The sequence below is a fragment of the Scyliorhinus canicula genome, chromosome 14, assembly GCF_902713615.1.
Source record: "Scyliorhinus canicula chromosome 14, sScyCan1.1, whole genome shotgun sequence".
Lineage (NCBI taxonomy): Eukaryota > Metazoa > Chordata > Chondrichthyes > Carcharhiniformes > Scyliorhinidae > Scyliorhinus > Scyliorhinus canicula.
Window position 1 is genome coordinate 68,544,805 of NC_052159.1, and position 16,163 is coordinate 68,560,967.

Sequence of the window (16,163 nt, forward strand, 5' to 3'; positions counted from 1 at the left end):
TCTCCGTTTACCGACGGCATAATCGCAAAACCTGATTGGGCAGAGAAGAGGTTCCAATGGCAAGATTGCGGCGGGTGTCAATGTAACGGCAAATCGTGATTCTCCAACACCTCTACAGCAGCGTCAATGCGGACCTCACGTGCAATAAACACCGTTTGCATTCATTAGTGGATTCGACCAGCTATTCTCCAGGGTCTCCATGATTCTCCTCCATCAATGGGCCGAGTTCCCAGCGGCGCAGTTCACTTGTGCTTTTAAAAATAGTGAAACCGATGTTGTGGCTGCTGAGGGTGAGAGAGGAGGCAGGACATGGAGAGGAGCGACTGTGTGCTGCAGGGCCAGATACGGGCCCGGCTGGCTGGGGTGACCCCACACAGAACTGGGTGGCACCCGGCTAGGGACCATCATTACAGCGGCATCTCCCTGCACTGACCACCCCCCACCCTGTCACCACCACCCCCAGCCCCATCCCCACATGCCTGTGACCCCCAGCCCCCAACCAACCCGGCCGCCACTCGCCGGTGGCCCAGCCAGTGCAACACCCACAGAAGCCCCTACGGGGGGCCGCAGTGCAAACACCTGGTGAGGGGAGTGCCAGCCGATAGTACCCCTGGCACAGGGCAGAGGCCCCCATGGTGTCGGCCACCGACGGGGCCAGGGGTGCTGAGATGGTGGGGGGAGGAACATGTGGGGGCAGAACCCGCAGCGCCAACCGGGGCCACCATGTAGCCTGGTGCTCGATCTGATGGGTGTGAAGGGTGGATTGGTCGGGGGGTGGTGGGATGGGCGGACATTGGGGGGGGGGGGGGAACGGGCCTTATCGCTACGCCTACGTAGTTCCCCAGGCAGTACAGCAGGAGTGGAAGCGGCCTGCTGCGATTCCCGCCCTGCGACAAGGGTCCCTGTTGGTGGCCAGCTTCCGGGGTGACCGGTCCTGGATGGCCAGGCTGCTGCTCAGGTGTCCCAGGTGGCGTGGTGCTGCCCCATTCTGCCCGCTGTCCACCAGATGCACCAGGGGCAGGAGGGGAGTGGATGGGGGAGTCTGAGGTGGTGCGGTGTTCCGGCACGTCCTCTGCAGGAGTCACCGACACATGCCCCATCACCTCCTCCTCCCTCTGGGTGCTGATGTCCCCAGGCTACTCCATGGGATGGGGATGCAAGTGGAGCTATCCCCTGAGGCACCCCTGCCACCTGGGCTGCCAGTCCTGGAGGCCCGCTCTGGTCTCGACCAGAGTCTGCATGCTCATGGCCATGGAGCACAGTGAGTGGACTGCTGCCGTCTGAGATTTCGCCACATCACCCATTGACTGCACCACCACCTCTGGATTTGTATCACATCAGTCAGTGACTGCGCCATCTTCCTCTCGGACTGGGCCAGCTCTCTCTGTGTCTTTGCCAAGTTTGCCAGCTCCTGGCAATGCTGCCGATATTCCCAGCCATGGCCTGCTGTGACTGGGCCACGCTCAGGAGCACCGCTGCGATGTCCAGGTGGCTCAGGAACATGGTAACCTGTGAGGCGGCAACCCTATCCTAGACCTCGACCAGTGCCTGCACAGAATGTCCCAGGCCTTGGACATGCTGATCCATAGCCAAAGTCATCGCCCACCAATGCCTCCACCATGGATGCCACCCGTGCAGTGTTGGCCTGCATGGCACGCATGGTGAACACCACCTCCTGGTGCTGCATGCGGTTGGACTCCTCCACCTGCACTGCAGGTGCTGGATGCTCGTCGACAACCCCTCACATAGTCCCTGGCTCTGCCACTGAATCTCCACTATAGATGGGACTTGGTTCATTTCCGGCTCGAAAGAAGCCCCCTTCCATAGATGGGACTCTCTGTTCCAGAAGTTCGAGACCCATCGGGACGGCAGCTAGTCCATGGGGTCGGCCTGCCCTCCGACCGTCCGCCCCCTCGGGTGTTCTTACCTGCTGTACCGGATTAGCTGTGTGTTGAGCACCAGATAGTGCCCCAGGAGCCTCTTCACTAAAGTGCCCAACCGAGGTGAGTGTCTCTGGGATGGTGGAGGGTGTTGGAGACAGCTGCAATGGAAAGTCAGTGTCATCCTCCAACCTGAGCTCTGGGGGTCCTGGGGGATTTGGTGCAGCTAACTGAATTGACTCAACTCTGCAGTATTTTCTGAGTAACTTCCTATATTCAAGATGTGCAAAAGTATTGTATGATTATGTGTTCAAACGGTGTGGTGTTCATCACCTTACCTCCCAACCTAAGACAAGTGGAAGTGTTGCAGATGTAAGGTGTAACCAATATTGCTGAATTGGAGGATTTGGGCCTCACGGGCATTGAGTTATCGCAAACAAATTCATTAATTATATTTAATACATAACATACCAGTGAACTAAACACTGAATTGTTCAAACAATGCTATGGCCCTCAAAATTAATTGAAAATAATCTATTGTATTAATTCAAACTTATGGATAGCTTTTCCCTTGTATGTTTCTGTCAATATGACATGCCACACAAATACATTTCAAAAACTTTTGAAAAACCTCTTTATGATAAACAAAAAGCAAGATATTCAACTAAGTGGCTAACTGTGAAACTTTCTGGGAACATTTCCTTGAAATCCTTTTGCCTACCTGGGAATGTGAAAGTCACCAGAAGTACACAAATAATTGCAAGAGAAAGTCGAAATAGTTGAAGAGACATTGCTTCAGATGGGAGTTTGCTCAGAATGATTGTGAAGACTCAGATGTCTAGAGGGAAGAAGAGAACAATAATGTGACACAGCAAATACTGATGCAGTTAGCCTTAGGCTGAGGAACAGTTCAAACAATATCGGTGATAAACCTTAGTATAACCTTCAATTCTAATAGGAAAACTTTGCTACATCCTACCTTTTAAGTAAAACAGGTTTAACTATGCTATATAACAAAATACAGTTAAATAAATACATTTGAACACAGGAGCAGGGATGTCTTGCTGCAATTATACAGAGCCTTGGTGAGCCCACATCTGGAGTATTGTGTGCAGTTTTGATCTCCTTATCCGAGAAAGGATGTTCTTGCTCTAGAGGGAGTGCAGCAAGGGATTACCAGACTGATTCCTGGGATGACGCGACTGACGTATGAGGAGAGATTGAGTCGGTTAGGATTATATTCGCTGGAGTTCAGAAGAATGAGGGGGATCTCATAGAAACCTACAACATTCGAACAGGACACGGGGGATGCAAAAAGATGCTCCTGATGGTGGGGGTGTCCAGAACCAGGGGTCACAGTCTAAGGGTACAGGGTGGACCATGAGATGAGGAGAAATTTCTTCAACCAGTTGAGCGGTGATCCTGTGGAATTTGTTACCACAGAAAGTAGTTGAGGCCAAAACACATTCAGTGGAATTCTCCATCGGCGGGATCCATCGATCTGTCAGCAACAGCCGACGGCATGGGGTGGCCACAATGGGAAACCCCTTTGGCTCGCTGTGGGAATGGAGAATCCCGCTGCTGGAAAACGTGGGCTGGTGGACTGGAGAAATGTTAAATGTAGCACTTGGGGTAAAGGGGACCAAAGGATATGGAGGGAAAGGTAGGAACAAGTATTAAGTTGGATGATCAGCCATGATCATATTGAAGGGCGGAGCAGCTTGAAGGACCAAATGGCCTCCTCCTGCTCCTATTTTCTATTTTTCTATAACCATTTTTTATATCATACACATTTTTGTTGACTTGTTTGGCATAGATCTATAAATGCGTTCGCTCTAAACCAAGAATATTAAAATTTAATGCACCACATTTCCATTGATGCACGGTCTGTGAATGACATGGCAACAATGGTATGGTTTACCTAGGACCACAACTTTTAGGTAATCTGTGAAAGTAAAGCCAGTGAATATAGGTTCAAACTTGAATTGGAAGCAGTTTGAAAAGGTTCAGTATGCCGATTTCCTGGACGAGGGCGGTTATCCTATGAGGAAACTGAGCAGGTTGGGCCAATACTCATTGGAGTTTAGAAGATCGAGAGGTGACCTTATTGAAGTATATACAATTCTGAGGGGACTTGAATGGGTAGTTACTGAGGGAATGTTTCCTATTCTCAGAGGGTCGTGGTCTCCGGAATTCTTTTCCGGAGGGTGCAGAAGAGGGTACAGAAGAGGGTGCAGGGTCGTGGAATACATTCAGTGCTGAGTTAGACGAATTTTACATTGACAAGCGAGTCAAGAATTATGGGGGTTGGGGGGCAATGACAGAAAAGTGGAGTTAAGCCCACAATAAGATCAGCCATAACAAATGGCCGAGCAGGTTATATGAGCTAATGGCATACTCCTGCATTTACTAAACGCATTCAAATTGTCATTGGATAGGCATATGGACGATAAGGGAATAGTGTAGAGGGACTTTAGAGGGGTTTCACAGGTCGGCGCAACATCGTGGGCCGAAGGGCCTGTACTGCGCTGTAATGTTCTATGTTCTATGTCCTGCTCTAAATTCTTATTATCTTATGAAATTAGGATATGGTAAATTTAGGAATGGTGTGGAAGCAGAAACCTTGGGATATATTTCATTAAATTATTGCTCCAATAGGAAATAAGATTCTTAAATAGGGATAAGCAAATGGGTTTCTTTATTTTGGGGGGCATTTCTCATGGCGGTGTTCCACCCAGCGCCGATCCCGCTATGTTGGGAGACAGCGGGGAGAGCCCCAAAATGGTCATTTTCGCCAAGCAGCAAACAGTTTTCCATTCTCCCGGCCTGCTCCAGCAGGTAGGAAGAGGAAAAAACTGATCACGCCTCATTTACATTCATTTAAATCTCATCAGTGAGATTAACGTAGAATGCAGCGGACTTCCGGTGGCGCTTGAGAGCGGGATGGCGCATCGGGTAGAGCTCCCGCCAGTGGCCACGATTTGCGGCGCTTTCGGGGGTTTCCCCGACTTTTCGATCGCCCCCCCCCCCCCAACTATTGACGGCCTTTGGGACCGTCACGGGCAGCTAACAGGGCCGGTTTGAAAACCGGCGAAGAACCCCGCGCGGGTGTCGGGCGACGGGTGCCGAGGCATCGGGCCCAGCATGCGCTCGAAGGGCAGAGCAGCAGGGGAGGAGCCAAGTGGGGGCCAAGGCGGCAGGCCCGAAGCCAGGGCGGGATGTAGAAGAAATGTCCCACGTCGGATGGCTCCCACCTAGAGCGTGCTAAGAAGGTTGAAGTCCAGTCCCAGGGAAAGTCTGGAGGGATGAAAAATAGAAGAGAAAGAAGTTTTAAATAAGTTTGGTGAAAGGTTTTTTCTCTCTCACCCTTTGAAAAATTGAAAAAAGGAAAAACAGATTGAAGAAGGGCAGGAGGGTGAAGGGGGGAAAAGGGGAAAGAAAAAAAGGAAAAACAATATGCCATTAAAGATGCAAAAAGCAGCATCGAAGAAGGGAGGAAACGGGGGCTCGCCACTGAATGAGAAAACGAGCAAAAGTGCTGACAGGATGGTGGATGCCGAACTGCATGATGGGGCCGCACTACTTATGGTGGAAAAGATGATGGCGGTAGAGCTGGAAAAACAGTTTGTGAGGTACTTGGAGGCCTTGAGAAAGGAGACGGCGGCCGCATTGAAACCAATGGTGGAGGAGGCAATCGCCCCGGTGAGGGTGGCGGTGGCAAAGACATCGGCCGAGGTGAGAGAGCAGGGCGAGAAGATAAAGGAAGTGGAGGAGGCCGTGACACAGCACAGCAACCAGCTCACCTCGATGAGTGATGAGCTGCGGAGGGTGGTGGAGATCAACAGAGGACTCCGAGCAAAACTTGAGGACTTGGAGAACCGCTCGAGATGTCACAATTTGAGAATTGTGGGCTTGCCCGAAGGGACAGAGGGCCCAAGGCCAACAGAATACTTCGCTAAGAAGTTGGTGGAGCTGATGGGGGAGGGTGAGAACCCCTCCCAGTACGAGCTAGACCGAGCACTTCGGTCACTGAGGCCGAAGCCCAAAGTGAACGAGCCACCAAGAGCAGTAATTATCTGCTTCCATAAGTATTGCATGAAGGAGAAGGTGTTAAGCAGGGCAAAGCAGAGCGCGAGGTGTGGTGGGATGGTGCGGTAGTTCGGATCTACCGGGACTTGACGGTGGAGTTGGCAAAAAGACAAGTGGCGTTCGGGCGAGTGAAGGTGGCACTGTACAAAAAGGGAGTGCGATTCGGTATGGTATACCCGGCGAAGCTGAGGGTAACGTATGAGGCCAAAGACTTTTATTTCGAGACAGCGGAGGCGGCTGAGGTGTTTGTGAGGGCAGAAGGCTTGGGACAGACGTGAGGAGCAGAGCTGGAAGAGAGACTGTGGACTGTGTTTGAGCAGCTGGAAAATGTATAAATGCTAAAGCTTTCTGTTTACTGATGTGTATTGTAATTGACTTCTCTCTACATTGTTATAGAGTTCAAGTTAATGGTTGAGTTGATTGGTGTTCTGTGTTGCTACGGTTATATTTTATTTTAGTGAATTGTATGGGTTGGATTGTTTTTTTTGTTTTTTCTTGCTCTGGGACTGGGTGGGAGGGGACAATATTTCTTGGCGGGGGGAGCCACCCGCACTAGCTAACTAAAGTCGGCTAGTGAACGGAGGTGATGTGAGAGGAGGACTGCGGACATTGGAGCCTGGTTAGCAGGTTTTGATGGGCCTATGAAGTGAGCGAAGTGGGGGGGAAGTGATTGATACTGGGAGATGTTTTTTCAAGAGGAAATGTAGGGGGGGTTCTTGGGGGGGGGGGAAGGGGTTTGATGTTAATAATGGATAGGGACGGGTCTCCCCCCCTCTCCCCCCCCTCTCCCCCCCCTCCCCCCCTCCTCCCCCCCCTCTCTCCCCCCCCCTCTCTCCCCCCCCCCCCCCCCCCCCCCTCTCCCCCCCCCCCCCTCTTCCCCCCCCCCCCCCCCCCCCCCCCCTCAGTTAGGATAGTCACGTGGAACGTGAGAGGGTTAGGAGGACCGGTCAAGAGGTCAAGGGTGCTTGCGAATCTTAAAAGATTGAAAGCCGATGTGGCAATGCTGCAGACTCACTTGAGGGTGAAGGACCAGGTGAGACTTAAAAAGGGCTGGGTTAGTCAGGTGTTTCACTCTGGATTTGACGGAAGGGCTCGAGGGGTAGCCCTTGGTCGGCAAAAGGGTACGCTTCCAGATGGAGAAGGTGGTGGCAGACCAGGGGGGTAGATATGTGATTGTGACAGGGGCGCTGGAGGGGAGATTATTGGTGCTGTTAAGTGTATATGGTCCCAATTAGGACGATGTGGGATTTGCAAAGAAGGTGTTCGGGGCCATTCCCGACTTGGACACACACAAACTGATCGTGGGGGGGGGGGGGGGGGGAGAGACTGGAACTTGGTGCAGGAGCCAAGGTTGGACAGGTCACAGCCGCGCTCGCTGGTCCCATCAGGGGGGGTCGAAGGCGCTGGCTGGGCTAATGGTGGAAATGGGAGGGGTGGACCTTTGGAGGTTTCTGCACCCAAGGGAACAGGAGTACTCGTTTTACTCAGCAGTCCATAAGGTATACTCGCGGATTGACTTTTTCGTGGTGGGGAAGGCTTTGTTGGCTGGGGTTAAGGGGTCGGAATATTCGGCAATTGCAGTGTCAGATTATGCTCCGCATTGGGTGGATATGGTGCTGGAGAAGGGGGGTAGCGCAGAGGCCAGGGTGGAAACTGGATGTGGAGCTTTTGGGGAACCAAGTGTTCTGTGAGAAAATTGAAAAGATAATTAAGGAATATGTAGGTTTCAACTGCACGGGTGAGGTGTCAAAGGCAGTTGTGTGGGAGGCTCTAAAGGCGGTGGTGAGGGTGATGGAACCATCAATTCACCAGACACGTGTTTCCGATATGAATCTAGGCTTTAATCGACTTACTAGAGAGCCAGCCTGTTACCCGTTGATGAAATCTCAGTGAACTGCAGGCTGACTCTGGACAAGGGTATTTATACAGCAGCACTGGGGGTAGGAGTCATGGGCGGAGCCAAGGGTGGAGCCCTGTACAAGCTCCTGAGCATTCCCAGAGCTACTCCCCTAGTGGTCAGATAACGCTACTGCGCTTACAAAGACATAGTGTGAATTATCATATTACATTCACCACAGAGGGGTGAGGTAATTTTGTTTAAGGCCAGGGTGGACAAAGAGGAGAGGTTGGAGAGGCAGAGGGTAATAGATGAGATGTTGGAGGTAGATAGGAGTTATGCAGAAGATGGGGACCCAGCGAAGCTGGAAAAGAGGAAAGAACTACAGGCGAGCTTCAACCGACTGTCCACCAGGAAGGTGGTCCGCCAACTGAGATGAGCAAGGGGTGCAGTTTATGAACATGGAGATAAGTATGTTAGCAGGTCAGCTCTGGAGGGAAGCAGCGGCAAGGGAAATTCTTCAGGTGAGGGATAGGGCAGGGACGTTGGTGGTGGCCTCGGAGCTGATTAACAAGGTTTTTGTGGAGTTTTATGAGAGGTTGAACAGGTCAGAGCCACCTGGGGGAGACCGTGAGATGCAGTAATTTCTAGATGGGTTGGAATACCCGAGGCTAGGGAAGGGGGACAGGGCTACATTAGAAGAAGCAATAGTGGAGCAGGAAATAAAGGATTCGATTGGGAGGATGCAGTCGGGGAAGGTGGCAGGGCCGGATGGGTTTCCGGTGGAATATTATAAAAAAATCAAGGATAAGTTGGCACCCCCTGATGGTGGGGATGTTTGAAGAGGCGATAGGGAAGGGGGTGTTGCCACAAACCTTGGGGTAGGCATCGATTTAACTGTTGCTGAAAAAAGATAAGGATCCGACGGAGTGTGGGTCGCATAGGCACATATCACTTCTGAATGTGGACGCAAAAGTATTGGCGAAGGTACTGGCGGGTAGGCTGGAGGAGTGCCTCCCGTAGGTGATAGGTGAGGATCAGACGGGGTTCGTGAGAGGGAGGCAGCTTTTTTCGAACATTAGGAGGGTTTTGAATGTCGTTATGGCATCGGCGGAAGGGAAGGTAACAGAGGTGGTTGTGGCACTGGACACCGAGAAGGTGTTTGACCGGGTAGAATGGGGTACTTGATGGCAGTTCTGGAGCGGTTTGGGATTGGACCAAGATTTGTGAACTGGGTAAAACTATTATAAGGAGCCGAAGGCAAGTGCCCGCACAAACAACATCAGCTCGAGATACTTCTCTCTCCACCATGGGACGAGGCAGGGATGTCCTATGTCCCCCCCTACTATTTGCACTTGCGATTGAGCCGCTGGTCATTGCATTAAGAAGTTCGGGAACATGAAAAGGAATAATGCGGGGGGGGGGGGGGGGGGGGGGATAGAGCATAGGGTGTCCTTATATGCCGATGACTTGCTGCTGTATGTGTTGGAACTGAGTGTGTCGATAGGAGGAATATTGGAGCTACTGTGAGTATTTGGGTCTTTCTCGGGGTACAAGCTGAACCTGGACAAGAGTGAGTATTTTGTGGTGTCTCGGCCGGGGGTGGGGGCAGGGGTGGGGGGTCTGCCATTCCATAGGGCAGGGACTCACTTTAGGTATTTGGGAGTGCAGGTTGCCCGGGAGTGGGGGAAACTTCGCAGATACAATATCACTAGTTTGGTGGGGAGAGTGAAAGCTGATCTGGCAAGGTGGGATGGTTTCCCTCTGTCACTGGCGGGTCGGGTGCAGGCGGTTAAAATGAATGTATTGCTGCGATTTCTGTTTATTTTTCAATGCCTACCGATTTTCCTGCCAAAAGCTTTTTTCAGGGAGATTGAGGGAATGATTACCTCGTTCATCTAGGGAGGGAAGGTGGCCAGAGTGAGAAAGGTGCTGCTACAGAGGGGAAGGCAGGCAGGGGGTTTGGGTCTCCCGAACCTGATGTACTACTACTGGGCGGCGAATGTGGAGAAGGTGCGGAGCTGGGTCAGAGGGGCTGATTCCCAGTGGGTGAGAATGGAGGAGAGTTTGTGCAGGGGGTCGGGAATGAAAGCAATAGCAACAGCGCCGCTCCCAATAGCTCCGGGGAAATACTCGGGGAGTCCGGTAATAATAGCTTAATTGAAAATCAGGAGGCAGTTTAGCCAACACTTCGGGTTGGGGGCAGGGTCGAGGGAAAGGCCGATTTGGGGGAACCACAGATTTGAGCCAGGCAGGTGGGATGGAAGTTTTCAGAAATGGGAAGGGAAGGGGATTAAGACGCTAAAAGATTTGTTTCTTAGGGGTCGGTTTGCAGGATTGAGGGAGCTGGAAGTGAAGTATGGGCTGGAGCAGGGGGAAATGTTTAGACACATGCAGGTTCGAGATTTTTCCAGGAAGGAAATACAGAGCTTCCCGGAGGAGCCGGCCTCCACATTGCTGGAGGAGGTCCTGACGACAGGGGGACTGGAGAAGGGGGTAGTGTCAGCGGTGTACGGAGCTATTTTGGAAGAGGATAAGGTGCCACTGGAAGGGATCAAAGCAAAGTGGGAGTTGGCAGAGGTTATAGAGGAGGGGGTCTGGTGTGAGGTGCTCCGGAGAATAAATGCCTCCACGTCATGTGCGAGGTTGGGGCTGATACAGCTGAAGGTGGTGTACAGGGCACACCTCATGAGGGCGAGGATGAGCCGATTCTTTGAAGGAGTAGAAGATGTTTGTGAATTTTGCGGGGTGGGGGGGGGGGGGGGGGGGGGGGGGGGGCACTAATCACGTTCATATGTTTTGGTTCTGTCCAAAGCTTGGGGAGTACTGGGAGGAGGTGTTTAGGGTAATTTCCAAGGTGGTGCATGTGAAGCTGGACCCGGGTCCCTGGGAGGCCATATTCGGGGTGTCGGACCAGCCAGGGTTGGAAACGGGTGCAGAGGCAGATATCGTAGCCTTCGCCTCGTTGATCGCCCGAAGGCGGATCCTGCTGGGATGGAGAGCGGCCTCTCCACCCTGTGCCCTGGCGTGGCGGGGGGACCTGTTGGAATACTTGACCCTTGAGAAGGTTAAGTTTGAACTGAGGGGGAGGGCGGAGGGGTTCTACAAGTCATGGGCATTATTCATTATGCACTTTGAAGAACTGGATAACATCGAACATTAGTTGGGGGGGAAGGGTGGGAATGTTGTGGGGGAGTGGTGGGGGATGTGTGTATTAAGGGTGACTATGGGTAATCCCTGATTCCTTTTTGTCATTTGTTTATGTAAACAGGCGGGCTGATGTTTGGGGGTTGGTGGGAGGATGGGATCGTTGTTATTATTCTGGGGATTGACATATCTGTTGATGATTATTGATTATTGTTGGTGGGTGTAAATTTGGAAAAAAATGTGAAAAAGGAGAATAAAAATATTTTTTTTTAAATGTAGAATGCAGCGGCAGCACAGGGAGTTCTCTCTCTCCCCCCCCCCCCCACCCACCCCCCCCCACCCCCCCCCACCCCCCCACCCACCCCCCCCCCACCCACCCACCCCCCCCCCCCACCCACCCACCCCCCCCCCCACCCACCCACCCCCCCCCCCACCCACCCCCCCCCACCCACCCCCCACCCCCCCCCCCCACCCCCCCCCCCCCACCCACCCACCCCCACCCACCCCTCACCCCCCCCCCCCACCCCCCACCCCCCCCCCCCCCCCACCCCCACCCCCACCCACACACACACATACACAGCGGGAAGTCACACAGTCGCCTGGTCTATAAAAGCAGGAACCAGGCGCCGTGGACTCCTGGGGGGAATGAAGGTGAGTAGCCCCCTCCCACTTACCTCCATGCAGCTCAAGGGCACCGTAGCTGCTGGCCAGGTGCTGCGGTTGGGGGGTGGGGTGGGGTGGTCCTTCAAGGGGGTTGGGGGGCAGGAGTCAGCAAGATCGGGGTTGCCCTTGGGCTGGGGTTGCCGTTTGATTTGGGAGATGTTTCTCTGGACTGGATGTCCTGCAACCTTTGATGCCTGGACAGCGTGCCTGGACTGCAGTTACATCAGCACCACAGAGGCAGCTGGTTCAGTTCATTCATCAAAGAACAGTGCTTCACCACTGAAGGACCCTCTCACATCTAAAGGGTAACTATCTGGATAAGCGGGAGGGAGCTGAGCATGACTCCTGATGCTGCTGGCAGTGACCTGGGGTCTAGGGGCAGGAGTGAGTGCGCAGAGCAAAGGTTGCCAGCAAGTGGCTCATTGGAAGGCACTCAGAAAAGGCAGGACAGTCATGTTAAGGACGGAGGAGGGTTGCAACACACACTCTCCATCGGACTTAAAGTAACAAGCTCTGGCAGTCCTGGTGCATTGAGTGTGATGGCATGACAGCAATAAGATCTAGTGTTGGCCAAGGCTGGGTATAATGCAAAGTTGTCTCTCTCCTCGTTGACTCTATTAGACCTTATGTCCTGTCACAGTCCAGAGAGTAAGGTCACTACAACCACAAGGCCATCATCATTACTCTGGATCAGGTTAAGACTCCCTCATTAGCAAGGGCTGAAGGTCACGGACTATTTGCGCAGTGGCCGAGGGCTCCGGGCACAGTGATGGGTGGTCTGCTGCCAGGATAATCAGGACAAGGGGAAGTGGAGAGAGTTGGGGACCGGGTGGGGTGTGTATCGAGGGCCCTGGGATAAGTGACTCTCCACACCGGACCAGATAAAAGATTCATTTTGGGATCGATCCAGCTGAGGTGGCTGTCATCCTGATAGTCGCAGCAGACGGGGACAGATGTCATTGACTGCATCAAGACTAACGCAGGCTGGAGCCCGCACCATAGCAACAGGGAGCTGCCCTTGGGCTAAAGACCTGGCAACCCAACTGGCTGCGTAGGGGGCCGGAAGGGTATACAGATCACGAGCGAGGGTGTACATGACTCGATGTTCCTTCAATAAGCTGACAAATTTCATGTGCCACAGAAGACTAAGCCTCACCAGGGACACTGTGCAGTATCTGTGCCACTTCTTCATGGACCTGGCATCTCATGGAAGAGAAAGACACCTGCCCCCGTGAAGGCCACGCCTACCCTCAATTTCTGCGCCACTCCAGGGTTTGAACGGGGACTTGTGTGGCATACTTCTGTTGTCAGCCCATCTGTGTATTTGGGAGGTCACGGATGCTCTGTATGCCCAGGCATTCAACTACATCAACTTCGACCTGGACTGGGCCCAACAAGATGCCTGGGCTGTCCGTACGCGCCACGATTGCCCTGCTCCAGAGAGCCATTGATGGCATGCTTGTCACCCTGCGAGCTCCATGGCATCAGAGAGTGCCCATTATTAACGGGAAGGGTTTCCACTCCCTGAATATCCAAATCGTATGCGCCCACCACCAGAGGAATCTTCACGTACGCACACATTATCCTGGGAGCGAGCATTACAGCTACATCCTGAGACATTCTGTTGTCTTCAGTGAACATTCCAGGCTGACGGGTTGGTTCATGGGGGACAAGGGATACCGGTTGAGATCCTGGCTGATAATGCCAGTGTGGAGGCCCAGACTGAGCTAGAGTCCCATTACAATGAGGCCCACACTGCCACCCATACCATTATTGAGTGGTGTATTGGGCTGCTAAAAATTTGTTTCCACTGCCTGAGCCACTCTGGCACTATGTTGCTTACAACCCCCAGATGGTCTCCCACTTTGTTGCGGTCTGCTGTGCCCTCCACAACCTGGCCTCCATAGCCTCATAATCTCCAGATTCGCGTGACAGGAGGCTCTGTGCCTATCAGCTCAACACTCCCTTACCCCCTCCCCCCCGTATCACACTGCCTTTTTCCCGATCACCCAATTCCCCACTCCCCAATCACCCTGTTCCCCTTCCCCGAACATCCTGCTCCCCCTTCGCCGATCATCCCATTTCCCCTTCCTCAATCACCCAGTTTCCCATTCCCCGAACACCCAGTTCCCCGTTCCCTGATCAGCCAGTTCCTCTTGCTCCTCTCCAAGGGTCTATCTGACATTACACCAGGGCAATGGGCCTGCTTTGGCACTATCAGCGAGAGAGGAGAACTGGAGACCACCATCATCACATTGGCAGCTGGCCGCGGTTGGCTTCCAGTGCTTTCTCATCACTGGTGGTTCCCATAAGGCCCTGGGGGCCTCAATGGGATGGAGAGGCACCTGGAGTGAGCTCCAAAGGCCTCTGTGGCTCTGCCAGTTCTGGCGGCTCCCCATTGTTTGCACCATGGTATCAACACCCTCGGTGATGGTCCTTAGTGATTGAGCCACGTTCTGCAGTGCCTTGGTAATGTCCATCTGCATCTAGGACATATCCCTCAGTGACATGATGTCGAGGCCCTCAGCCATGGTCGTCACAGACTGAACCATGCCTTGGGCACCACCACTCAAGACACAGACATTGTACTCCAGACTTTCCACTGCAGTAGTCAAATATATATATTTTTTATTAACATTTTATTGAGGTATTTATGGTTTTACAATAACAACAAAATAAACAATGTACATGAATTTATAAACATAGTTTGTAAAGCAGAGGGCAGCAGAGCGGAGCTGCTGATTGGCTGTTGCGGGGAAAATTTGCATCAGTGTATTGCAGTCACTGTATCCAGAAGGTGTACCTGAGCAAGACACCCTCCGTGTTCAAGTGAAAGCAAGCATCCAGCAGAGGGCAGCAGAGCGGAGTCGCTGATTGGCTGTTGCGGGGAAAATTTATGTCAGTGCATTGTGGTCACTGTATCCAGAAGGTTTACCTGAGCAAGACACCCTCCGTGTTCAAGTGAAGCCATCATCCAGCAGAGAGCAGCAGAGCAGAGCCGCTGATTGACTGTTGCGGGGAGAATTTGAATCAGTACATTGCGGTCACTGTATCCAGAAGGTGTACCTGACTAAGACACCCTCCATGTTCAAATGAAGGCAAGCATCCAGCAGAGGGCAGCACAGCAGAGCTGCTGATTGGTTGTGGCGGGGAAAATGTGCATCAGTGCATTGCGGTCACTGTATCCAGAAGGTGGCTTATGAAGGAGCTGTTGTCAAGTGACAGTTAACCTTGCTAACCTGTAGGTCAATCCAATGCGGGGCATGATCTGAGATTGTGATCGCCAAATACCCCGCATCCACCACCCCCGTCAGTAGAGCCCTGTTCAAAATTTAAAAAATCAATCTGGGAGTACACTTTATGCATGTGAGAGTAGAAGGAAAACTCCTTCAGTCTCGGCTGCCCAAATCTCCATGGGTCCACCCCCCCATCTGCTCCATTAGCCCCTTTGCCATCGATGGCACCCTGCCCGTCTTTCAGCTCGACCAGTCTATACCAGGGTCAATAACTGTGTTGAAGTCTCCTCCCATGACCAACATATGCGAATCCAGGTCCGGTATCTTCCCCAGCATCCTCTTTATAAACTCCACATCGTCCCAATTTGGCTCATACACATTTACTAGTACCACCTGCACCCCATCCAATTTCCCACTGACCATAATGTGCCGGCCCCTCACATCCGTGACTATTCATCGCGCCTCAAACACCACTCGCTTATTAATCAGGATTGCGACCCCTCTAGTCTTAATAGCTCAGAGTTAAAGAACATATTGAATTCACACACTAACTGGCTCAGCTTGAACAAACTGTCAGGGAGAGGATTGGGTCAGTCACTGAGAAATACTTGACAGGAGTTCGAACAAGATGTTCATAGTCTTGTCAATGGTGAACGTAAGAAATTCTCTCTTATCTAATTTTAATGTTGGCATTGTAGTTAGACAGCAGAGGAGTGGTGAAGGACCCAAAGGTGTTGGCAGAGAGGTGAAACTACATGTTATCAAAATAAAGATGAAAGCTGATGACATGCTCATTGATATTGCTAAATGATATAACACAAATAAAGGAATTGACTGGCCAGTGTTGATCATTGGGCACATCCAAGATAACCACATGGGAACAAGGGAAGCCTTTATAGTTGCTAGCTTTAATGGGATAGGTATAATAGAGCCATATTGCCACAGAGGAAACAATAAGGGAGGAATACAGTACACAATAGAGTTGAGTGTGAAAGTAATAGCACACCACAATCAGAGACATAAAGGATGTTTCTGATTTTGATCAGGGCAAAATTTGTTTGACAGAAGCTCTGCCAATAGATCATGAACTAAATTTCTACATAACCTTTCGTTTTGGAAGGCTGCCGATATACATTCTTAACCAATTGCATTAAATACATTCCGGCCCCTCCCATCGCATTCACAGATGTTGTAAAGCAGGGTTCCACTTTAGTCCCTATTGAAAGGATGAACTATTTTCCAGTCCAGAACTCAACTAAATGAATTATATGCTTTGCTGTTGCGCTTTCTCAGAGCAAACTAATTAACATC

General features: G+C 51.9%; 1 protein-coding gene across 1 annotated transcript in view; it reads right to left on the bottom strand.

Moving 5' to 3' along the window:
* Positions 1 to 16,163, bottom strand: part of ecrg4a (ECRG4 augurin precursor a) — a 40,787-nt gene that overhangs the window by 14,139 nt on the left and 10,485 nt on the right. Inside the window, exon 2 of the mRNA XM_038819193.1 lies at positions 2,602 to 2,718. Coding sequence (XP_038675121.1) covers positions 2,602 to 2,671 — 70 coding nt within the window. The 5' untranslated portion in view covers positions 2,672 to 2,718. The remainder of the gene's footprint in view (positions 1 to 2,601; positions 2,719 to 16,163) is intronic.